Source organism: Falco punctatus (assembly GCF_963210335.1).
Source record: "Falco punctatus genome assembly, chromosome: 4".
Lineage (NCBI taxonomy): Eukaryota > Metazoa > Chordata > Aves > Falconiformes > Falconidae > Falco > Falco punctatus.
Genome location: NC_137583.1, coordinates 21978073 through 22004088, shown reverse-complemented (window position 1 = coordinate 22004088; position 26016 = coordinate 21978073). Strand labels below are relative to the sequence as shown.

Genomic DNA, 26016 nt, shown 5'->3' with positions numbered 1-26016 from the left:
CAATGCCATTCCTTTTTGGTTTGCTAACCCAGTGGAGGATGTAACAAAAACCTGTGGTAGGAAGCTGAATTCACGGAAATGGAGATAAGAAATTACACGTACTACGAATGATGATGATTAGCTGCTGGAATAAACTACAACAGAGAGCAGTGGGTTCAGCATCCTTGACGCTTGGAGATCAAGACCACCTTTGTAGAACATGTACAAACCCCACCTACACTTTTATCGCACTCAAGCAGACAAGTTCAGTTAGGGATCAGCTGGCAGAAAATAATATGACCAGTGATAAAGAGGAAGGCACGCTGCAGGTCACTGCACACACCTAGACTTCAGGTGCATGAAATACTGGGGAGTAGGAGGGCGGCTGGAAGCCAGTGTAACAGTATGGTGGCCTGATGCCCACCAGCAGATCTGAGAGTCCCACAGGTTTGCTGCCTGGGACCTGGCAACACAGCATGTAAGAAATGTGAAAATAATCACGTTAAGATTAATTACTAAGTACTCCATGGGGTTCTAAATACCTCGTAATAGTAATAAAAGACCCAACCATTTCAGGAGTTTATAGTTAAATGTTAGACATAATGCAATGAGCATTAGTAAACAGAAGGGAGACAAGACAAAGCAGAACAATGCCTGGAAGTGATAAATTCATTAAGTTTTAGCATGAAGGCATCCTTGTGACTTAATTAAAGTTTTTAGGGTGTGAACTGCTTCAATTACAGGGATCTATCATTGCATAGATCAAATAAGAAAGGAGCCTTAATTTCAAGAAAAATATTCATACACAAAACAAATAAAACACAACCGGAATTGAGGACCGCTTACACAAATAGGAACTGCTTCTTGTTAGAGCCAGGATCCCCGTATGAGCTTTTGGTGAAAGTATATCCATTCAACAGCTTGGGGATTTGTGGCTGGCGTTGGGCAGCCTACAACCATGAAAAAATAGTGTTTCTATTCATAGGATCAAAAAGGAAACAACGCAGCACAGCACAGACAGGAAGGATGTACACTTACCCTAACTAATTAAAGCAGCGTACATCTGCAGGAGAAATGCTAGCTCGCTTGTAGCAACGAGTGACTCGCAGATCAGGCTTTTATTTTAAATGCATGACTTCACATAATCAAGATCAGAGATTTGTATAACTGTTAGGACAAGAATACACTTGCGTAGTAGTTTTTCTCCTATTTAACTTGGACATTCTCTATTTAGAAAGCAATTGTCAAAACTGATTAAGAGAAACCACTGAGGACGAAATGTATTAATGCTTTCCAATTCTGGAGGTCAGCGTCCTGCCAAAGCTTGTTGGGAGCACACAGCACTAAAGCATGACTCCACTGAAAAATGAAAAATATTATATAAGCTCCAGTAACCCCAGCATCACATGAGGACACGGTTAGTAATGTTTTCAGTGCAAAGATGAGAATAAAACAGGGAGTTCTAACAGGAGTGCAGACAGGTTATCGAGACTACCAGTTACTCAGACCTTATTTAATGAAAAAGCGAGGATGCCATTTAAACTTCTTCATTTCCATAGTAGCAATTCTAAATCAGACTTAACAGACCCACGTGAGTATAAAGCTGCATGCGTTTAACCTGTGAAAAATACAGTGATTTGTACCAGACAACACTGTACTACAGATTGCATGACTTTGGGAAAGTCACTTAAGTTCTCTGCAACAAAGTTTGCCCATCTCTAAGGACAAGTACTTAAACTGTGACTCTCAAATGAAACTTAATTAGCTAATATTTGCACAAAACCTTGACATCTGGTGCAGAAATGCACTGGAGCGTGATATGCTATTGGCACGTGTATGCTAACACCCATCCTTTAATGTGAATTTGAATGTCTTTTTCTTGCATTACCAGATTTTTCCTGTAGCCTCCATTAAAACTCTGCCTTAACGTTTAGTGATATGCCTTATGCAGGTACTGGCAAGCGACACCAGTCTGATATAGATGCTTATTGCTCAGAAATGCTCAAAAGCCCAGAAGGTGCTTGCAGCAGCTGTCAACCCCATCAGCTTTTCAGTTTGGGTACAGTGCTGCAATGAATGACCTCCTTCCAAAACCTCAAATGTGGTTTAACAACAGCTTAAACAATCTGAAATGATCCAAAGCCCCTTAAGACTGGGTAGTTTGTCTCAGTAAATGGCATATGGAAATTTTAATCAAAAGCATATGGCTTTTCATAGTAACAATTATCCAACTGAGGCCAGAGTAATGAAAAGTTTCCCCAAGTTTTACGTGCAGCGATCAGTACTCAGAGCAAAGAAGATTCAATTATAAGCAAAACAAAAGAGCTGTAGCCTTTTGTCCTTTACTAGGACCTACTTGGGTTTGTATTTTGGTAATTATTTTTCTAAGTGACCACTAGATAAGTCCTGGAAATCAAAGTTTGCTCTTTTAAAGAAATATTTCACAGATGACATTGAAGTACGAGCAAGTGAACAAGCTCCTATCCGCTCACTTCCCCGCAAGTTCCCGCGGGCAGGGGCAGCGTGAGATTTGACGTCTGCTTTTGGTATTACTATCCCTTCTTGTTTACAGCCCCGTGGACTGTGCTGTCGTTAAGCCCTCTGCCCAAGTGGGGCGGTTACCGTGCCTGTACGCCGGGCCTGCTTGGTTCCCATTATCGGCTGCAACTGGAAATAACTCGGCTGCTGAACCCGGCGTGCCCTGGAAACCAGACCAGAGCGAGCAGGCTTCCCTCAGGAGGCTGCAAGTCTCAGGTCATTGGTGATCTGACAGAGAGATCCCTATTTTTTATGAAAGCTAAGCTCTGTTTTGCCTGCCTTTGTTTGCCGGAGGAGGGTTTCCATGGTTTGCTTTTTAATTGTAATGTGCAGCGTATTTTTAGAATCCAAAATGCTTTTGTAATTATGCAGGTTCTGAAATTAAGAGAGAACTTTCTATGCAACAGGGCTATTTCACAACTACTAAATCCCGAAATATTATAGAAAATTACACGAATGGTAAATGATTCAAATTCATGGTGATGGGTGTCTGCCTGCCTTTCAGAAAGCCAATTTATGTGACTATATCATGCAGAGAGGTAAGCACTGCTGTACATCGCGCCTTGGATGACATACTGTCAAAAACTCATACACCATTAGTGAACACTTTGTCATTACATTCAAGGGTTCTTTTTCCTAATTATTAGAAAAGCAGTGTCAATGCTGTTTTTATCTATTATCCCTGTATAACCAATACAAAACTATTTTTCCTACTACTACGTTCTAACAAAACCACACATACATCAATCACTTCTTTATACATCACTGAATTTTAATTTCCAAAAGAAAACATGACTAATACTCAGGCTTAGAGGAAAGAAAAAAAAAAAACTCAGTGGCTTTTATGCTGCTATATTTCACTTAAAGTCTATCTCTAGAGAGTTTTGTAAAGCAAGTTTGATAACACATCAGTGATATTGCTCTAATGAGTCATCGTTAACAGCAAGTAGCTACCGAAGCATAATACCTATATCTTTATGTCTATCTGTATCTTCAAACGGATCATTATTCCTACAGAGTGACAAATTCAATGAACCTTGAAAGAGGATATATGTGCTTGAAGGAAAAACTCGGGATTGTGACGCAGGACCCCACGAATACAACCATGAGATAACTGCAAAGGTCTTGCTGGTGCAGCTGTGGGATGGGAACAGATCCCTCCCAGGCGCCAGCGCAAACCTGCAGCTCCTCCTCACCAAAGGAACACAACCCAAGGCTGAGCAAAAGCGGGTTTGGCTGGAACAAAGAGAACCATGAGCAAGAACTCTATCTATATAACACAGAGATAGTACAGCAAGAGACAGAAATCAGTGAAGAAAAAGCAGGTAATACAGCAGTAGTAGCAAATGTATGAAAATACCTACAGTCAGTCTCAGCCATGGGGAAGCCCCCCGCCACCATCAAGCTCTCCTAACACAGCAACTCCAGGCAAAGGGCTGCAGCTGCCTTCTGAAAAAGCTGGCGCTACCCAGCCTACATCCCGGAGGAACACAGAAAGGGAAAAGGGCAGATGATACCTGTGCACGCCAGCCTGTGTGCATTACTGCAACTGCAGAGCTACTGCAACCAGCAGCAACTGGAGACTGTGCACTCTAGACTTGGTATCCTTGCAACTGTACTAAAAATAAGGCTTTGATTAGGTTACTAATACTTCAGCTTAGATTATCAACAAATCCTTGGATCAGCATAGAAGGGGCTCTTTTAGACTGTATATATTCCATGCAGTGTTTGGTATTTCACCCCTGAGACTTGGCTGTACTGCGGATACACGAAACTGAATGGTCAAAAATGAATCTGGTAATTTAACAATTGACAAATTAGAACGCTAAAACTTCTTCAATGGTAATTTAGAGTACTTCTAAGTGGACAAATCACCACCTTTACTGCATACATTAAAGAAACTTCAAAGCACCCATACAATAGGAAGTAATGATGCAGGTAACAGGCAACTACCTCTTCATGTATGTGGAACGCACAATCCGCTTCCATACACAGGTATAGCCAAGACACCTAAAGTCAATTTTCAAGCATGACTTAAAAAGAATTAGAGAGCATAATAGGGTTTGCCTTCTGATACCCCTTCTGTAATTTTGAGATGGTCCCAGCAATCTAAAATTTAGAATGATGTTTAAGGTTGTATTCAGTCCTTGAACTCTGAATATTCAGTCAACAGGGTTTTTTTTCCTTTTTATTAAAAAACACACAACTTATCTTAAGGGGAATCTGAATAGGCTGCCAATGACATCTTGTTGAACAAAAAAACTGACCAGAGGAGGACTGGCCAAATCTTCCTGGTTTAGACTGAATAAAGAACATTCTACCAAGAGACAGCATCTATGCGGTCTTCCAAATTTTTTTCAACACATTTGCATACCTCTCCGCATACAACAGAGCATACTTCCATATCCTGGACAAAATACACAACCAGATGGAGAGAGAAGTCATTTGCATTGCAGCCCATGGAATAATACGACTTCATTGGCTGTAGACTATAAACTATGCTAATTTGGCCCATAAAATAGTCTTGAAGATGAGATTCTAGTGCATCTCAATCAATTTCAGATTTTAGAGGACATTGGTTTGAAGAAATCATAGCCTGTCTATATGAAGGCAGGCTGAAAGCACTTTAACTGATGACTAGCACCCACAAAAGCATTAAAGCTTTTTGCTCTTGAAACACTTGACAAGATTTGCCTCCTGATATTTATGGCTCTAATATCTCTAAACACTGTCTCTATAAAACCTGTGCCTGACTTTTTAAAAGCAGGGGTTTATGTCATCCCTTTCACAAATACACAAAGATTAAGTTCTTCTGCCCATGTCCTTGCTGTTGTGTCAAGACTACACAGTGGGCTGTGCAGTTCAGAATAAAACCCCCTTTGATACAGACCTTAATAAAATTTTAGTTTAAGAGCTGGTGTTCTAATGAATAATTTTTAGAGTCACTGATTTGAGAAATGGTTTACAAGTCTGGGGATGAAAGCTTTCTAATTTGACCTTTAGAATAGAAATTTCACTGGGATTTCTACTTCAATGAAAAAGAAAGTTTTAGAGATAAACATCTAGCCATTCCCCCATCCTTCCTCCCCATCAGAAAATACTTTTCCTTGGAATTTATTACTGTGGGTATTAAACAAGGTACCGCTCCTGCATTTCTACCAAGTGGCAAGTCCAGTTTGGACTTCTAGACTTTTCCTTCCCCTGATGGTTCCTGCACAGAAAACACTTAATTCTTGCAAGATGCAAAAACTCTCAGGTGGGCCTTTGCTGTGGGGGTATCTGCAGCTGGCAGGTTTTTGTGGTGAGGTTTGCTCTGAAAGCTCAACTTAGCTACACCAGGAGAAGAGCTGTGTACCTGGAGGAGCTGGAGGTTGGAACCCAAACCAGATGTTCTCAGAGGAGGCACCACCTCCGGCCAGGGAGAAGGGCTTGCAGCTCCTCCGCCTGAGCCAGGAGCCAGCGGCAACCAGCCACACTCGGGTAGGGAAGGAGTAAGTTGGTATGTTGGTATGCGAGCCAAGATCTTCTTTTCCTTGTGAGCCCTCCTTGCCACTCGCATCTCTGACCTATGAAGCCTCTTGGACTGGGTTCTCATACTGAGACTGTTTAAATCCTCCCAAGTCTTTCTGACCACCGTGTCTACCCACACGGCTAAAACTCCTCCTCAGGCTTTTACCTTGCAACCCAAAGACTGCCACAGCTTTTCCTCAAGCTGGCCAACATGCAGCTGCTGGAGTCATGGATGCTCAGGCTGTGCTCGGACCGCTTTCTGCTTCCTCCATCACACCAAGCACGAGATGCTTGTCCTCACCAGGATGGCTCCTCCTGGCACACTATATCCCCAGCACCTCGCTGGGATTCGATCTTTGCTTCCAAACTGGCAACAAGGCAGCCACCAGTGTTTTTTTTGCCTTCCTTCATGCCACTCATCTTACAGGCGAACAGGGGCTCTCCGCAATATCTGCAAGGCACTCACTGTTCTCTTCCAAAATCAAATCACTCCCTTCTATGATGTTACAAAAAAAAAAAAAAAAAAAAAAAAAAAAAAAAAAAAAAAAAAAAAAAGGAAAAAAAAATCCTCCCTGACTTTATGTTCTATTTCATAAAAGCTGCCTGTTTACCTTCCTTCTATAGGAAATATTTCAGACGTTTGTTTTGAAGCAACACTTCTGCTTGAGACAAAATGCCGAGGACTCAGAAAATTTTATTTTATTACTTTAATCTGGAAAATCTGGGCAGACATCTCCCTGCGGGTTGACTCGAACAGAGTTGTTTCGCTCTCAGAATTCTTTAATATTTTTCCTAGCAAAACAATGTGTTATTTGCACACTTTCTCCCAGCACAGGTGGTTCTGCAATAGCCAGAAACCAGTACTTGTGCTGGCAGCAGGAGATACGGCACAGCCCCCTCCCACATCATGGCTCAGCCCCAAGGTCACAGATGCCCCAGACGTTCCCCACTTCAGCATGCTCTGCTGCACATTCTTACTATGTGCAGCTAAACAAATGCAAATTCAGACTCAAATAATGTAAAAGAACGTGCCATAGGCTTGCTCACCTAGAAGTCTCAAAGAAAAATTTCCTTTTACTTGATAGAAACATAAACGGAGAAAACCCCATAGAGATCCTGATCCTCAGAGGGTGCCTAGTGGCTCAGCTTGCCTACGGAAAGGCACATTAGGATGCTAGGCAGCATCTCTTACAGAGGAGATATTTTTTATTCTGTTCATCTCTCATGTCTAATGAATTATGAAATGGCAGTCACGTTTGTTGCAGACAGGAAAACTAACATGGGACAACTTTTGACAAACATATTTAAAGCTCCTCTGTCCTTTGCATGCCAACACTGGCTCCCTAGGTTTGCTTTCCAGAAGGAAAATAGGAAAGAAAAAAAATAAAACAATGAAAAAGCAGCCACTAGGTTAAACTGTTCTGCACTGGCCTTGCATCCCTTCAACATGAAGAGAAATTTTCTTACAGAGTCCACCTCTGGCCTTTGGATATAGTCTCCACTTGACTGGGGGTCCTGTAACTGCTATTTTCCATACATTTAACAACAATACTGATTTGCATTGATACAGAGTCAGTGAGGATCAACCAAAGGATGATTATTATTTCTTCAAACTAGATAAAGAGCATTATTTCATCTGACAGACATGAGGATTTACAGCCAAAAGGGAAGATGTTATAAGAAGCATCCTAATAACTGAGGAAATAACACAGATCTCCCGATTCCTTGTCCTATTCTCTATTCACTGCACATAAAAGACCAGAAAAAGTGGTTACAATATGCTACAAGAACACATGCTTATGGCTTTTCAGATGTTTGTGCCACTCTAGGATCAGTTATTGCAAGATGTTCGGAAAAATTTGTAACGGGAAAGAACCTGGACCAAAAGAAGCCCTAGCTGCAACCACAGATGTTTACATGGTTTAAGGCTCGTCATGGATTGCCCGAACAGCAACAGTTCACAGACCTGACACCCCTCTAATGGCTGTAGTGGAGAGAGCAAGCAGATGGAGGCTACTTGTTAAAGAAATGATGCCCCAGATGCACTCCTGCATGGTGAAAGAGTGGCGGATGCGTACGAGAATCCCGAGCAATGACCGCTGCGAGGGACATGGCATGCCTCTGCCCCGGCTGCCTATGACTTCACTGCAGACAAAGCCTCTACAGTCTTGCTAATAAAAAGTGCAAGGTATTAACGTTTGCAGGAAATATCCCTACGAACTCTAATAATTAGCTGTAAGTCAGGAGGGGAAGATCTATTCTAAATTTATGAGTTTGCAGTTGGCCAGGCCCCATTTTGTCTTTTCAAGAAAGTATGCTTCAATCTCACTGAATAACTGAGTTCACTGAAGGGTCACTGCACTCCAGGCTATTTCATTTATTGTCAAAATAATAATGTAAATTTGCAATTTATTTTCCTCTCTTATTTATGCGCCATTCTAGTTGTCATCAGAATAAGCCACCTGGACATCAGGATTTGCAGAGGTAAGACTGTACTCAATGAAGGTAGCTGGACTATACTCCAAAGTTATGCACAAAAAACCCTCTAATAACATCTACATAGCTATTCAACTGTTCCAATCCTTGGCTTTGATTTAAGAAAAGATGCTCAGAAAAATATTCTGTAAATAGAGCCACAGTCAGAGGATTAATACTACTTCTAAGGATACATCAATATTCCCAGTATACTACAACAGTCATGCTCACTTTTAGCCTTCCAAGAGCAGAATAGATGTCAAGTGATGTGCGCTGATTCTCTAATAACCCAGTGGTAAGCAGCCAAACAGGCCACCGACGGGACCTACCTTGCAGGCAAGTTGCAAAGGCTCTAGGAATGAGAGCGAGAACAGGAAATTTTTGCTGATAAATAGCACAATAGCAGGTCCTGCACAAAGCCACGGGGAAAGCAGGGAAAGAAAGACAAAGTCCTGCTCCCTCCTCAGCTTACCGCAGGAGCTTTACACCATTTTCATTATGATCTGTGCACTGAGCATATAATAAGCAGGGTGGTATTAAATTAGCAGGTGAGATATTAAAGTGACTGATTAAGCCTAAGGTCAGAAGATCTTCAAATGGAGAGAGATCTACTCCACTTCAAAGTGAAATTGTGCCAAGTACCTGGGCTCAAAACCTGAATACTTACTGCTTCATCCAGAACATCAGAGAAAACAAGAAATCTCTTTTTTATTTCCCTCCACATGCAGTCAAGAGTTTTCCACAGTACCCTGATATGATTTAGCACAACGATAATTTTCTCAAGGCTAGAAAAGAATTTCACATAACAGCAGAACTTTTTGCAAGAAAAGCTGACATCGTTGGATCTTGGCACACAGGGATCAAATCGGTCCATTTAGGCATTTATTTTAAACCAGCGCCTATACATCTCCATTTAGTTCTTAAAGATCCCCTCCTGAATTAAAATAATATTAATTTTGGATATATTTTACTTTGCATATTAAAGACAAAATTAATACATATGGAGAGAGATGGGAAAAAAATACCTATCAAGCCTGTGCCTTGCTGCTCCCTAATTTTCTAAACTACAAGAGAAATGGTGGCGCTGGGACTGACCTGTGATCTAACGCTCTCCTGCCCGGCACGGCAGCTCCCAGCCACAACCCTCCGACACCTCCCCGCGCAACGCTCCCTGCTCCCAGCAGCACCATTTCTGCATGATATAAACTGAAAAACACTTCTTAAATAACACTGCAGGTTTGCAAGATTACTAGCTTTGAGAGAAGGTGCACTGATTATTTACAAATGCCCTGCCACGGCTTTAAGTAATAATGTATTCATCTTATTTATAACCCTTGGGTGTAAACAAAGCATGTATAAATCCTGTGTTTCTGTTCTAAGTTAAGGGTCCTTCTATCACAGATGAAAGTAAAGTAGGTTATATATCTATCCTTTGCTACATACTCCCTGTTGGTCCTATTCATCAAAAACATAAAAAGGAGAAAAAAAGAAAAAAGCAGAGCTTATGTGAGGCTTAGCCTACTTTTCCTCCCATTGGAGACTGCATGGCAAAGGTGCAGAGGTTGGGAGTCAGTTCTACAATCCTGACGACCACACTTCGCACAGCTGAGTTAAGATTTCAGCAGAGAGAAATACTGGGAAATATGTGACTATAGAAAAATACAAATAAATTTCCCCGTTCCCTTGTTGAGCACACCCCCTGCATCCCAGCCCTGGGGGCCCCGGCAGCAGGAGGGTCTCACTGTGGATAAGTCCATCAAGTCCTTTTATCCATATAAATGGTATTTTGCCTTTAAAGGGCACTGGAGGAAGAATCGGGGACTCTGCATGCGTATAGGAAACAACACTCTTGAGCCAGATTTGTCACAATTAGCTCCAAATCTTCTCTGATGGCCTAGTTAATTTTAACATTATAACTTTGCAGAAACAGGGACACAACAAATAGCTTCTGCCCTGCTCCTACGAGCTGTGACCTGACAGCTTCATGTGCATTGCTGTGCGTGGAGGCAAACAGGGCTGGCTTGCACGTCCCAGCCACTTCGGTGGGACCAGGGAAGCCTGGGAAGATGGGGCCTCCAGCAGCGAGCAGGAGTGCACTTGCAAGCTCCAAAAATAATGTTTTAATTGCAGAGTCTCAGGAGCTACAAAATAACTGTTCCTGTAGGGATAATGAGAAGTTTTGGAAAGCTTCCTTAAAAGAGAATCTGTACCCAGACGGATTTATTTATTGGACCCAGAATTTAAATTGTGTCTTGTACATCTGGGAAATGTTATAGAGAGTTTTTTAGCTTCCCTGGAAGCTGAGCTAGGCTGGTCAGCGCGGCACCTCGTCCTGCCGCCGCAGAGCCGCTCCAATGCACCCCCGGGACATGGCTCTGCCGGGCTGCAAAGCGGGGGGAAAGAGACAGCAAAGGAGATTCTGGGATACGTATGGTGAAGCAGGCTATGTTAAGAAAACAACTTCCTAAAGACATAAGAAAAACCCAAGAAAATTAAACTATTGAAGGCAGATTCATGGGCCCTGATGTAAGCAACTCCAGCTGCTGGCTGGGAGCGTTCTCTCAGAGCAGTGACAGGCAGCCGCTGATGAAAATGCCAAGAAAAAAATGAATTAACCTACGGGAAAAGCTGCAGATTTGAGGTCCAGGCTCTGAAAAAGCTGAAGGGGTACCTGAGCAAGAAATAGGCAAGTGTGCTATTTCAATACTGGGGTGAAACCCAACCCTGGGGCGCTGGCACAGACATCCCGCAGCGGTGGCCACTGGCAGGGGTGCCACCCCACCTTAGCGCAGGTGGGCAGCTCCCACCCCCACGTACCCCACAGGAGCTCTTCACAAGTGCTCTCACAGAGTACCTGAACCAGGAAGGATACAGGGAAACGTGCCAAACTGGGTTTCTGCCCTTCACGAAGCAGAAAAACCTCAAAAAAATAGACATCCCGAAGAGGATGAGCAAGGGTGACCACTGAGGTGCCAAGGGACACGCACAGCTGCCATCCCAGCTGCAGTCTGACTCCTGAAAAAAACCCCAACCCAAACCCTCTGCCTACTTAATTTCCAGGACGTTTAAAACACATCATCTTTTCTCAACACTCAGATGTTAGTAATCACTGCGGAAATGATTTAATTTGCGTGCCGAATGCTTCATTCAGCCGAGCGGCAGCGCATCGCTTCATTGATCAATCAATGCGATTGTTGTTGCGCTTGTTTTTTTAGGCAAGGCAAGGCAGATACTTTGGTGGTTCTATGAAAATGTTTTCATTATTAATTGTTCTTGAAAGAATTACTTCATTGATCATTTAATCGCCAAAAAGAAAATGAATGCACTTCAGGGCAATAAGAGGGTACCACAGTAAAGAATTTGAGCAGCAATTATAATTTGTTTCTTAGCAACTAATAGCAAAAATTATGGGATTTGCTTGGGTACTAGATATAACAGGAATCATTCCAGCAATGGGAATACTGAAAAAAAAACCCTTTTCAGTATAATGTTGGGAGTAATCTTCTTTTTCTACCATCAGAGTGAAATTATTTTGGGATGGGAGGTCAAAGCCCCAAAGTATTCTCATTGCAACCACATTATTTCTGTATTTTCTGCTACCATTTGCACTGCACAGTGCTGAGCCCTAGCTGCTAATTCATGCGTAACAACTATTTTCACAGAAACACTACTATAAAACAAATTCCTTTAATAAAGTGCAGGGGGAAACAGTTTCCAGAAACAATAGTGTGGTCCCCTGCAGTTAGGAGTATGTTCACTGTAAAAAAGATGAAAGTTAGCGCTTCTATAAATGAAATTACACAATGGAAAACGTACAAAAGGTAAGTGTGAGGCGGCTGCCCTGGTTAGCGGTGGAAAGAAGCCCACCTCCAAACCCTGCCCTCCAGGCACTGTTTAATCTTCACACATAGTATAACAGTTCAGGCTAAATTCCACACACAAAATCAGCCATCTCGCTTGACCAGGGCTGTCTGCAGGAGGAGGAGGAGGAGGAGGAGACCTTTCCCCTTTCATCTAATCTCATCTGCCCACAGCTCCGGGCTTGCAGGGGCAGCACCGCAATGCTTTGCTGCTCCTCCAGCATCCTCTGAGGATGCTGCCCTTCAAGCCCTGTGTCCTCTCTCCTGAGGCCTCATTTCTGTTCTAAAAATTGGTACCTCAGCCCTCTGGACATCTCAACATCATTTTTGCCAGCTGCAGAAAATACCCATAGCATTAGCACGGACCTGTTAAATTACAGATTTGCAGAATACTCCTTCATAGAAAATTGCTACGACTTGGAAAGGCACCGATTTCAGAGAAGCACCTCTGCGCAGAGCAGGAGGAAGAACACATCCACTCCCCCAGCATGGGGGTGTGACAATGGGCAAAATGCTAAACCCCCTGAAAAGTAGATCTCATTTCTCTAACAACTCATGTTTCACAGACATCACTTTTCAGCAGTTTTTATAACAATGGGGGGCAAAACAATGGTATGACTGAAAAACTGCACCGATATGAACTTGATTTTCCTCTTTGGATACTCATTTCAGAATCAACAACATGCGAAAAACATTGGTAGTGATGAGAAAGGCAACAGCGACTGCATGGCTACTCGCCCACTCTCCAGAGGGTTTATTTTTAAACCAGCATTACTGCAGGTAGCGGTGTCTTTGTGTGTTTTCAGGTTAAACTGCAAATCCTGCTGAGGAGTTTAGGGCCAAATTGAGTCTAGTTATCACAGCAGGGAAAGGATATTACATCTACCAGCACTGGAGATGGCTCCACGGGAGAAAACAGGGGTCATCTGCCAGGAGAGTCAAGCGCAGCCTTGGCCCCATCCTGGGGATGCATTAGCTGTCGCAGGCGGAGGCAGCGATGGAGCAGGCACAGTCTGGAAATCCCTGGGCTGGGGGCACAGGGAGCCCAGACTGACCCGTCTGCACTGCAGCTGGAGATGTGCAGAAATGGCTGGTTTCAAAGCTTTGGCGGTAAAAAACAAACTGCGGCCTCAGCAAGGTAAAATATCAAAGTAAATCACTAATTAGAGACGTTATTCTACAGGTGCTCTTAAATCAGCTGCAAGGTAAGAGAGTGATTGCCATTCTCTTTGTTGGGGAGGGTCCTGTCTCGCTTATCCCATTGCACCAGCACAATCATAAAAGAAAAGATCTGAACATTACAAACAGATTACAAACAGAAAGGAAAACCTTACACGTAGACCTATTTCCTCCAAACCCACTTCCACCAGTGTTGTTCATATTGAACAGGTTTGACAATCTGGCCCCTTTCTGCTTTACAAACCTTTGGTTAAACAAGAGCAAACGCAAAGATGGTAGAGCAGCATCACGTGGAAGCTGGCACTCACCCACCCATGGTGACAGATTGGAGGCTTCTGCAAAGGTGTTTCTGGCGAAGAGGTCAGGCTCACCTGCCCCAAAGCACAATCCTTTGGACACGTACCCCACTCAGTGGTCAACAGAAAAGGAAGGAATAGGTTTTGAAAAGCCTTTGGGTCCTTACCCTCACAGGGCATGGAGTACCAGCATACTCCGGATCATCAGTAGCTGCTAGCAGGTAAGCTTAGTGCTGGCAGAGGCCACTAAAATAACAGAAACTAAATTTTAATACGTAGTCCGCCAAACACACACTCCTGAGAAGAGGCTGCGAACGCTGCCAGGACAGACTGGCAAGCCTCCCAAGGGCACGGCATCAATGCTGCCTCGCACTGAGGACGGACAAGCTCTTGAAGTCTTTCGTTGGACTCTGTGATTGTATGTCTACGCAGATGTGGGTATAAATGCAACTTTCAGTGCTCATGTTCCATTGTGTAAATTATTTCACAGTCGGCAGCAATACTCCGGCGAGCACACTCACCAAAAGCGCATCCTGCTTGTGGCGCAGCGCCCTGCGCTGAGCTGGACCACTCGTGCCCACGGCTGAGAGCTGCTCAGCACCTTCCAGCCACGCCAAAGAGAACAGGAGCTGAGCAGGCGGAACAACCTGCACATTCATCGCTTTCTGAGGGGTATGGTCCAACCCTGGTGCCACTAGAAATCAATACAAGTTTTATCTTTGACTTAAACGGAAGCAGGATCCGGGCCATAGTAAACAGCTTTAATCATACGTCTGAATGGGTGGGAACATCTCTGAAGTGCCGCATCAGAGCTGCACTTCTTTCCAGCCATAACTTCTTATTGATTTCAGTGTTATTTCCGAACAGAAACTACACTACAGTGAATAAAATTGTCAAGCTAAGCCCCATCCCCTAAAATAAGAAGCACATAATTTAATCTAGTTCAGCTGTGTTTTCATATATCAGTTTGGAAAAGCCATTATTAGAACCCATACTCAGAGTTTAAAGCTTTTTTATTATTATTTTTGAGAGCCTGTACCACTATAAGCATAGGGTTTAGGGTATCATTAATCCATATTCTGTTACTGTGGCACAGCAGAATCCTCACTTTCCAAAAGTATATTCAATTTCAGACAACTCATATTGAAATAAAAAGAAAAAGCAAGCAAGAAAAAAAAGAACGTATTTGAAATGTAAATGTCACATCACAAAGCAAGTATTGGGGGAAAATATTAGCACTTTTATCCTAATGAGTTTGTAACCTAAATACATATTTCAAGGATTAAATTGCTGACCCTCTCTGACCTCCACAGGAGGTTGAATAGTGAGATCGCAGTTTAATCTTCAGTGAAAACACCGAAGAAGAATAATACAGCCCTTAAAGAATGAATGAAAACATATTACTGATGCCCCAAGATTCAGAATTTAACCCTTAAGAGGAGGGGAAAAAAGGCACAAACCCCCAGACATCAGTCTCAAAAGACCCAGCAATAACTTTCCTCAGAAATAAAAATGAGATAACACAAAAAGCACAAAACATTTGCTCAGGACGGAGAATAAGATTGCATGGACGATGGGGGAAGCTGCAGGCAGGTCACGCAGCACAGTCCCGAGTCTCTAACCAAAAGGCTTTTTGTAGCTAAATGATGCTACATGACACGGCGGGGCATGAGACCCCAGCTGAAGGGCTGGAGCTGGGCCAGGGGCTGCACGCGCAATCTAGGTACCAGACAGGGGTGTAACCTCAAGGAAAATAACTTGATAAAAGGGAAAAACCCTGGGAGCACAACCGAGAGCAAATGGGTTTAAAAGAGCTCTCAGCAGCTAGAATGAGCCCTCCCCAGTTTTAGGTTATTCCATGCAGAACCTACAGAAGGCATTCAAAAATGATCACGTTCAGAATAAAACCGCATAAAGTAGTTACACGGAGCTGTGGTACTGCATCCACACGCCTTGGCCATCAGGGCTGAAACCCTCGCCTTACTAATACTGATGCCTGTTTTTACTGGTTCTTACAGGCAGAGCTTTTGCAATTTGCAAAAAAACCCACAACTTAAACTACTCTGTGTATTTCGTAATTCAGGTAATTCTGGTTGCAATCCCTTTGACTATACAAGACAGGATGACTGTTTTGTGAAAGCACAGAGCCTACCTTGATAAATGCTTAGTTTTTTTTTCTTAATCCAAATGTTTTAAATCTGATTATGTTGTTTTAACAATCTAAAATAAATCTTAGTAAAAAAAAATACATTTATTCAAGTTCCCTATCATTTCTTTAACTGGAAAAGAATAAGCTTTGTTTTTTAAATTCAATCTTCTTAACTAAGAATTAGTCAAACCAAAATTGTATTTGGGCAACTAGAAAACTTGAAAGATTTTTGCCAGATGTATCATCCATCAAGATAGATAAATCAACCAGAATTTAATAAAGACTTTGTATCTGAAGCAAAGATGAAATGTTAAATGTTTCTTATTTTTGCACAGAATTCTCTGCATTTGCAAGTTCTCTGTTAATAAGCACCTGACACTTTAAACAAGCAGGGAAGTTGATGTATCACTCAAGTAGTCCACAGCTACCGCACCTGCCAGCACCAGGATCCTCCCTCCTAGTCCCAGTCCCACATCCTGAGCTTTGAAGCCTGGGACCGGCATCTAAGGAGCTGCAACCTGGCACCTGACTTGCCCTTGAACGATCGCCTTCAGCAGACAGTAGGAACCCAGCCAAAGGGGTGTGGAAGCACCTTGCTGTGAGTAAGGATGCTCCCCAGGCTCACCCTGCCAGTCACCAGAAGGCCACGATCTGTAAGACAGAGCCTGCTCCGAAACGTGCATCTCCAGAGCAGCAGAGCAGCGCAGTGTTTATGAAGCGATCACCTTGACATACCGAAATCCGGAGTGATGAGCCTGGTCTTGAGGAGGCTGTTCATTACCCACCCAGAGTGAAACCGCACCCTCAGTCACAGGAAAACAAGCGGGTCATAAGCAAACGGATAATATATTGTAAATGATACGGGGCGATAGACTTGACTTTACCCGCAGAAATATTTCTTATTATAAATCATCTCTCGATATTTTGTGAACCTGGTGTTTATTGGCAATTTTACCTTTTCATTTTTGTAGTGGGAGCGTATCAGCTCCTCTTACCAGTCAGTCAAAAGCATCTTTCACTAAGCTCCACTGAAAGCCCAGCTCACCGTTACTGATCGCTTCGTGTCTGGGAACGCACTGCCTTGAACTCCTGCGCACACACGCGAGGATATTTCACAGCAGGTCCTGCTGTAATTACTGCGCTGCTACATACACCCCTCCCAGGACAACGGCACCGAGAAATCACAGGGATGATGGATGAATAAGCCCCTGCATCTGTTCTCTGCCTATAAAAAAGATGACTCATGGTCCTGCGTTATCATCTGCCCACTCCTAAAGGCTTTATCCCATACTTCAAGAAGGCTTTACATAATTTCATATAATGCTCATTCACATCAAGACTTGTTTTTTGTTATCCTTAGCTCTCAACAAGAAGCTGCAACTCTGATTAAACCCAAAATAAACACAAAGCAGCCTGTTTGCCCTTTAACACAAGAATATCACCCGTACCTGAAAGTTCTTGTACCCACGTACTGAAACGTAGGCCTTGCGAAAACTGTCATTGCCAATTTATTCCTTATAAAGAATATGCTCCTTAAACTATTTTGAAGCTTTAATTTTCCAAGGAAAGGAAAAGTCAATGATGAGATCCCACTGGCCAGACACTTTCCTAGGTGGCCTCCTCAGTAAGTAAGACTTTTTACCCTGCATATTACATATAATTTCAGCTAAATAATCATAAACCAAGGCATCTAGTCCCCATTCACATCTCCCCTCTAAACCCAGGCGTTTCCTCTGCTCCATGAACAGCTCAGGGAATACTGTGTAAAGGGTTAGGAAAGGTCAGGGAAGGAGGCATCGCTCCTGCAGTTTTTCTAGCGTGCTGCAGGAACGGGGGCTGCGGCGGGACTTACAAGCAAACTGAAGCTTTGCTTCTCTGCTGACAATCGTTCCAAATGGGTTTGTTGCTACACACTGGTATGTTCCAGCATCTTGGGTTTTATTGGGATTATTGATCAACAGGTTGCCTTCCACCACGCTGTAGCGGTAATCCATACTGATGTCAATACTGGTTCCATTTAACTTCCACCTATAGCACAAAATGTCAAAGTTAAATTCTGCTAATATTAATGGTTACTCTTGGGTATTTGAAAATACGACACAAAGTAAATAAAGAAAGATTTTAAACATCTTTGACTACTTATTAAAAAAAAAGTATGAAAATGCAAATTTTCTGCACAGTATTGAGATATTCCATTTTTTAACTGAAAGAGCAATATCCTTGACATACATTTCGGTCTCTGATATGATTAATGCTTCTGTAGTTGCTAGTGCTGCTGCTCTTTGGAATTAATCATTTCGCAATGGGAAGTCCCAGAAACAGGATCTGTAAACCATCCAAGTCCACTGAGCCTTTTTTTTTTTATCCCTCTCCTGACTTGCTGGCTGTTTGTTTTTAAATTTAAGAAAATTCACTCACAGCAGATGTTGTCACAAGCTGGGGCACTGAGAAATTCCAGCACCACGTTGCCCCAGTTACAGCAGCCCCCATACCCACCAGTCCTGGATGGGGCACATAACGGAGCCCCAGCCACATAAGCAGCCCCCTTTGCTGGAACGTACAGAGAAACAATTTGAATATGTTTGCACCAGTGAATCAGCAGAGTTTATTGCATTAAATAGTCAGACATGTCAGAAGACAGCATGGTTGCTGAGGTCTGACGACTCTAATCGGTTTCAGAGTGGCATTTAGTTTGGTGAATAACATGAGAAAGGCACTAAAGGAAAAAGTCCCAGCAGCCTAAATAATTTACAGCAGCAGCAGCACCACAGTAGTACAGCATCTTTTTTCTACGGATCCCAAAGCAATTCCTAAAGCTGAAAACAATTATAGAGCTTTGCCCACGTTTACAGAAAAGGATGATGAATCTGGGAGCCAAGACTATTTATAATCCCTTTGTAACCTTTTTGAACTCTTGTCCAAATTCTGCAATTGCACTGCAATACGTGGTGATTCCCTGATGTTTGGGTTTGTTTTTGTTTTTTTTTTTTTTTTTTGTTATCAGCACTGTGGTAGACCCCAGGGGCATCAGTGAGTTACACCATATGATTCACGGAGGACAAAGGCTCTTGGGAGACACTGCTGTAGTGCGGAGATCATGCCAAAGAAAAGTTAAACATTCAACAAACCCAATGGTTGGTCTGGGATTTCCTTTTACTTCGCAGCTCAGCTTCACTTTCTTCTCCTCTGAATCCAAGGGGAAGATCACGCTGTTGGGCTCCTGAAGGAAAACTGGCCCATGCAGTGTGTTGTCGTCTGCATTAAACAGAGGGAAAAGGTGACAGATACTTGACGGAATCTCTATGTACCCAGTGTTAAAACAAAATAGTACCTTAGCAGCATGAGCCCATGTATCATTCACCCTAGAAAAGATGTGATAATGACAATTTTATTTATATAACTTTTTTTTTTTTTTTCCAAAAGCCATTGAACCTCATGGGGCGTCAACATTCACAAAAGTTTGTGCACTAAATAGAGCACAGACTGGAACTTTACCCAAAGTTTAAACGAATGTAAAAAGGCATGATCCTATCATCACAGCAAAGCCCATTTCAAATCCGAATGCTTAGTTTCACCTTTAAAAAAACCGAAATACTTTCACTGCAAACTAAACCCCCCACATTATTGCATACAGCTACAAGTAAAGCCAGCCAGAGGCTCACCAGCATCTACTGCCCCTCCATTACCAGGGGTGCTGCCATCCCTGCAGGGAAATCTTTTTGCAGCCACAGGGTGTAACTGAGCATCAGCCTAACTCCGCAGGTACTGCGCAGGATTCCACGGAATACACCGACATTGCTCAAAATGCCCACAGAAAGCTGTAATGTAAATTCAATCCATCCTGTTTGTATTAGTTTTATCTTCAGAGTAGCTGTTCAGAAGATAAAGGAAACCAAGTTCTCTTCCCTGAAAAGATCAGCTATCTTGATTTCACTGAGAGTTTTCCGCTCATCAGCACGATGCCTACCTGCCTCCCCCATGCACAGTGCAAGTACGGACCCAGTGAAATGTCTCACAGCCATGAAGTCTTTTAGCTGAATGGAAGAAGCCTTGCTTTCACATTTTTTTGAACATTTTCCAATCACGTTCTGCCCTATCACCTTTACAGCAGACTTCTGTTCTTGCAGAGTACCGGTGGGGCAGAAAACAATCGCGTGTGAGGTCAGGGTGCTGCTGCCAGTACTCGCAGCTCCCGCGCTGCCGGGGCTCACAGGGATGCCGGCACTGACCTCGGTTCGGCCAGGCAGCTGCGCTGCCATCTCGACAGCTGCCAGAAGTCCATCTTGATGGACATGCAGGAAATTTGTGGGCATAGGAGGTCAGAGGAGAATGAATAAAGAAAATGTAAAGATGATGGGATATTCAAGGAAATGAGAAAGGAAAAGGAACGAACAGAGAAGACTATGCATCTTCCCGATGGGAGGAGGGCGAGAATGAATGTGAATAGCCCTCATCCCTCAACACCGGGAAATCAGCTGGATTTATCAGGGACAGAACAATAGCTCTTTACTCCAGAGAGAAAACTCTGTCATCTCCACAGAAGGATTTCAGAGACACTCCGCCAGGAAGATTATAATGGAGCAACCTCTCCCCCATGCCTCCTCCCTGAGGCACCACCACAAAAGAGAATGCACTAAGCACACAGTTTATCGCTTGTATTTATCTTTATTTTTAATTATGTTAACGATATCTGACTGAGACTCATCTATTATTCAAAACACATTTCACATAATCTCTAGCTTTAAATTATACCTGTGTGCAACTTACTGTTGCTGACAGAAAAAGATAATAATAACCATAAAGCATACAGGGCTAGATTATGATATCCTGACTTCTTTCTGAGACCCAGGGCTGCTTCACTCCTTGTAGAGTCTCATACACTGTAAAAAAGAATATTACAGTCTGGCCCATAAAGATTATAGCTCCGAGTACTCTATTAATGGGCTTGGAAACAAAAGAACTAAAATACGTTTTAATTTATCTAGTTTTCTAATTGTAAAATGCAGAAGCTGGCTTGGTGCTCAGGTGGCTTTGTCTCCCATAGGCAAGGAGCTTGACTGTGCCAGGACAGGTACCAGGCAGACATCCCAGGTAACCCAGCTAGTGACACGTGCGGGATCAGGTATGCGCAGCATCGGCTGTGTCACCCGCCTCACACCCCACAAAGGACTCAGGTCACACTACACTATCATTTGCTGTTACTTCAGTAATGGTTGGTCAATTTCTACCGTATCACATCACGCCAAAGGTCAGATTGTTGGTTCTCTTCCCATCCTAAGAAAATACAGCTTGCATTAAAAAGTAGATAGCTCACCTATTTGAATCGTGAAACCCACACAAAAACAAATCTAAGGGTCCTAATGTGTCCCCGTATGGCTGGGACATCACTTGGCTGCAGGATCAGAGCCCAAACCATTATGGTGTAGCATCCTGGGGTGAGACGCTTGTCTTCAAAGTACAATGAAACCAGTCCGCATGACGCAATGGAGTGTTGGATAGCAAGTTACAGTTGTAAGAAACATTACAATCTGCCTGTGTAATTAGTAAGCAGAGCACAATTTAGAAGAACACATCAGACAAAAGGTAGAGAACTATGAAGGTAGAAATAGTCACAAATAGGCAAAAAGACCTTTGCCTAAGCTTGAATTTGCCCAAGCTAAACCAGAAGCTCATGAAAGAGCAAATGAAACCACTCTCCAAATATTACATCTGCTGGTGACACTGTTTAACATGCAGAAGTTATAAAAAATAAAAATAAACACAAAAAAAGCTTGTTCTTCCTTTTAGCCAGCAAGAAGTAACGCCCAGGTGCAAGTGCTACTCTGCTTTCAAGAGAACAGTGTTGGGTAAGGCAGGGAGAAGCTCCGAAAGCAGCTGCCAGCATATCAGGGGAACAGAAGAGGAGGAAAAACCTTGCAACACTGGCTAGATAAAATTATTTTGAGTGTCTTTCTTCTTTCTCTTATTGCTGCCTGTGTATAACCAAGATAAGCAAGTCCATACTATTTAATCTTCAGCCTGTAGAGTCCTTCTGCTACAGTCTAATGCGTGATTGAAATCACTGCAGCCCAGCTCCTAACGCAGCGTGTGACAAGAGCTGAGTCACAGTACCTTACAGAAGAGGAGGACTTGGTTCAAAGAGCACTACATAGTCACTAATAAATAAAACAAACTACTGCCTAGATTCTTACAGACAAAAACTAAAAGTACCTGTACTATAAATACTTCATTTTTACTAACTTATGTTACTGGGTGGAAACGGATCTCAGATGTTTAGTGTCAGCACAAATGCATCTACTCTACTACAGTGGCTGGTTTTGTGGGAGCAATGCGTTTTGCTACACAGGTAACTTTGAAATGTGAATTTTACTTTTTTTTTTTTTTTTTTTTTTTTTTTTGTAAACAGAAGTGGTAACTTCATTTCTGTTGCAATAACGCTCAGGGACCTGCAGTCACAGAGCGATGATAACACATTTTTATCTTATCACTGATGAACACTACTAGCTAGCTGATCCACAGAAGCCCACTGATGCCAGAAGGAAGCTCTTTCCTGAGCTTAGCAGGCTTTTTCCCTTGCCCTTCTGATCAGATTGCATTTATTAGGCTCTCTTTTGGTCATTTAATCAAACAGAACGATGAAGCAGTGCATATATACACAGATACACATGAAAGCTGCTCTGTTATTTTAACTCGCTTTGCTCTTTACGATATTCAGCAGCTATTGTGTAACCTGTGCTACTCCTTACACATTTGTTACTGTCCTGGGAAAACATAGCAAGCAACCTTCCCGGACAAGCTAACCGTTGAGACAATCTCCCAGTGACAGATTTTATTTTTCTGAGTTACGTTTCTTTTGCTCAAGCCCAAAATGAGCTGCCCTCAGCTTAAGACAAGTTGCAAACCAGATTGGTTACCAATAAGCATTTCCCCCTCGTCAGATGAAACAAGTGTACTACCGTACCGGGTCTGCCTCCTTCAACGGAGGTATATTTCTTTCAGTAAGATGCAGGATATATGAAATTTCAGTGGATTCTATTATACAATTTAAAGAGTACGAGGTGCATGCCCATATGCTGTTGGACAGAATGTGATAGATCATTTAGAAGAACATTCTGCTATCCAAGCTTCTGCTGAGATACATACATTTTTTCCTAGTGATTCACAAAATTATTAAAAAATGCCAGATTAAATTCAACACATTCCAAAGAAAGAGTGTATTTTCTGTGTCCCTCCAGTACCCCAAACTGGAGAGCCAGTAGGATGCACGATGCTTGTTGCCTTACTGCACTTCCAAGGAACTGAAACATGAAGAATGCCAGCTGAGGTTAATTCACACAAACAGGTGAAACCATTCCTATTCTCTCTGAACATTAAGCCCAGTGACAGATATCGTTACCTAAATAGAATCGCTTTAATTTTCATTGTAAGTTATGGCCAATTTGAGAGAAGGTTTAATTGAATATTCCACACTGTAGGGAAAGATAATAACTAAACTGAAGAGAGAATTCTTGGAGTATATCCAGTATAAATGATAAAAATCCTCTCCCTGTTTGCTGCAGAGGGAATTGGTTTCTGCGATGTATGCTGGTGTGTTTTCATACAACGTTGCAAGTCAGTATTTCTTCCAAGACAAAACTGCACCTTGGGAGGAGCAACTCTTCAAGAAACTGGAAAGTGAAATGGATAGGGCAGCTCAAGGGCATCGCTGATTAACGCACCAGCCTGCTCCTCAAGGTTAGTCAGCTGCATTACGTCCTCCTGAGCAGGAAAAGGCTAAATTGGACAGCTCGCTCTTTATTTTTTGCCTATCACTTCCATTAACTTCAACTGCACACACACACTGCTAATGACTTTGGAATTACTAGAAAGAAATTTTTACACCAGATAGTTCTACTAGAAATAATTCTGTAGACTTCTCAATAAAAAAGACCTGCTAAAGATGCTTCCTATTCAAAAGAAACAGAAAATGTTTTCTTTTTTTAAAAAAGAGATTTAACAAGTCCTATATTAAATACTTGTTCTGCAGTCCCGCTGCAATCCCCTGAGCCGTGGGAGCAAAACATTCTCCCAGAGAGCTTGTCCGAGCCACCCCTCGCCGGCTGGCCTCTGGGGTGAGAAGCTGCACGAGTAAGAGCCACCACCAACCCCCTGCAGCACCAGGCTGCAAGACTGGGCTGGTGTTGCAGCACCCTATGGGTCTCCAGCAGGGACCACGAGCCAGACGGCTGCTCCCTCCACCACTGTTCTTCTCTGACATACTTTTATTTCCCAGATCGCTGCTGTACCAAGTACAAGCACAGTTAAAGTGGAAAGCCATGCTTGGCAGGTGACATCTGATCGGCAAGCATCTGATACCCGAGTTCAAAAGCAGTGTCAGGTATTCCTCAGAGACAGTAACGGAGCCATAAAAACCCAGAGGCTCAGAAGACAGGAAAAAAATAAATCTTTAGTCTTGTAAATGCAGGCATGGAACAGCTCCAGAATTTGAAACGGAGACAGTAATGGTCTGATAACTCTATTTACGAGTGACCCAAGCATCTGGAGCAGTTCAAATTAAAGGCAAGGTTAGCACATCCACCCCAGTACAAGTGTGCTCTGACCGCTGGGGGAAGCCCAGCCCCCCCAGCCCGGGGGGGTCCGGACCAGCCTGCCGGCTGCCCAGGGTCTGTGATGTCAGAGCGATGTGCCAGCTCCAGCCACGGCTGCGGCTCAGGGAGCTCATCTGTGAAGCCTCTCCTGTCGGATTGTCTGTGCCACAGCGGTAGCCAAGTTTCACCCATCTAAATGCCACATGATTAATTATAGCAAATGCCATCAAGTTAGCACTTTTCAAATAAAATCTTGCTACCGGATCCATACACACAAAAGCAAGATTTCCCCGTGCCTCGTCTGCTGGGTCTCGACAGCCAGGAGGAGGCCATTCCCAACACAGTGTAATGAGGGACTTGTCCTATGACAAAAACCTTATTTAATAGAACGTAATTTGTGTTCTCTTAGTAAGTCAACAGCGTGATGATCATCACAGATGTTCCCTTCAGTCTACGATAAAAGCATATTTCTCCATTACTGCAGAAAATCACAAGTTCCTTCACCAAGCAGCCTTCTCCCCGAGTCATCACAGCCAACATCAGAAAAACAAATGGATAAACTTGCACAGCTCCATTAAGGATGATACCAGCCCATGAGAGACTTATGAATAATTATAAGACAACAGCAGTAATAATAACAATATCACAACAGAGCACTAGGGCATCTGCAGGTCCTCTGCCAAAGATCAGTTACAAAAGCCCAGGCAGAACCAGCTGCCTGTTCATTAACGATCACCTTATTTATTTATCTCCAGTGCTGAAGTAGTAGAAACAACCAAAGGGATATTTTTGAAAGATACCTTTAAATATGCATATAATAATCAGGCTTGTACTGATGTCTTACAAGTTAAGCTCTAGCCCTTCGGAAATCATTCAGCAGGGTTATGTATCCAACCCCAGAAACACAGGTTTATGACAGGAAATTAAAATACTGTTCCTTACCAAGCACAATACATCTATTGTTACCACTGGGCAATAATAACCAAAAAAAACCCAAATAAAAAGGCACATTTTTCTTCTTGAAGTAACAGAGACATATATTCTGCTTTGGAGATGAATAATATCACAGTTTCACCAGGGTTCTCAAAAGCTGCTGCATAACACATCCATTCTGAATGCGTTCAAACATATCCTGTCACTAGGAATAAGAACACTAAACCTACATTATCTAAAAATGTACCATAAATTGCTCCTCTACGCTTAACTATGGGATGTAGATGGCTTAAATTATCTTTGCTGTTGCTGTGCACATGCGGCTCCCATGAATTTGATCTGTGACCAGAAATCCACCTGCCAGGATGCCACCAGTGTGTCGCCGAATCGAGCCCAGGTCTAAATCCATGACTTGGCTCTTCAGTTGCTGGATAAATTTTTCTCAGTTATTTCCTTCATTCTCCCCTAAGACCATCGCTATAACAACTCATGGTATTATGTCATTATTC

General features: G+C 42.8%; 1 protein-coding gene across 4 annotated transcripts in view; it reads right to left on the bottom strand.

Annotated features, from left to right (window-relative positions):
• The window catches only part of LOC308062775 (contactin-4), a 357825-nt gene that overhangs the window by 112082 nt on the left and 219727 nt on the right, over nt 1-26016 (bottom strand). For all 4 annotated transcript variants that reach the window (XM_080384699.1, XM_080384697.1, XM_080384696.1 and 1 more), the window contains 2 exons: nt 19115-19241; nt 17839-18014 (listed from right to left, as the gene is read on the bottom strand). In XM_080384699.1, the coding sequence (XP_080240825.1) occupies nt 17839-18014; nt 19115-19241 (303 nt within the window). The remainder of the gene's footprint in view (nt 1-17838; nt 18015-19114; nt 19242-26016) is intronic.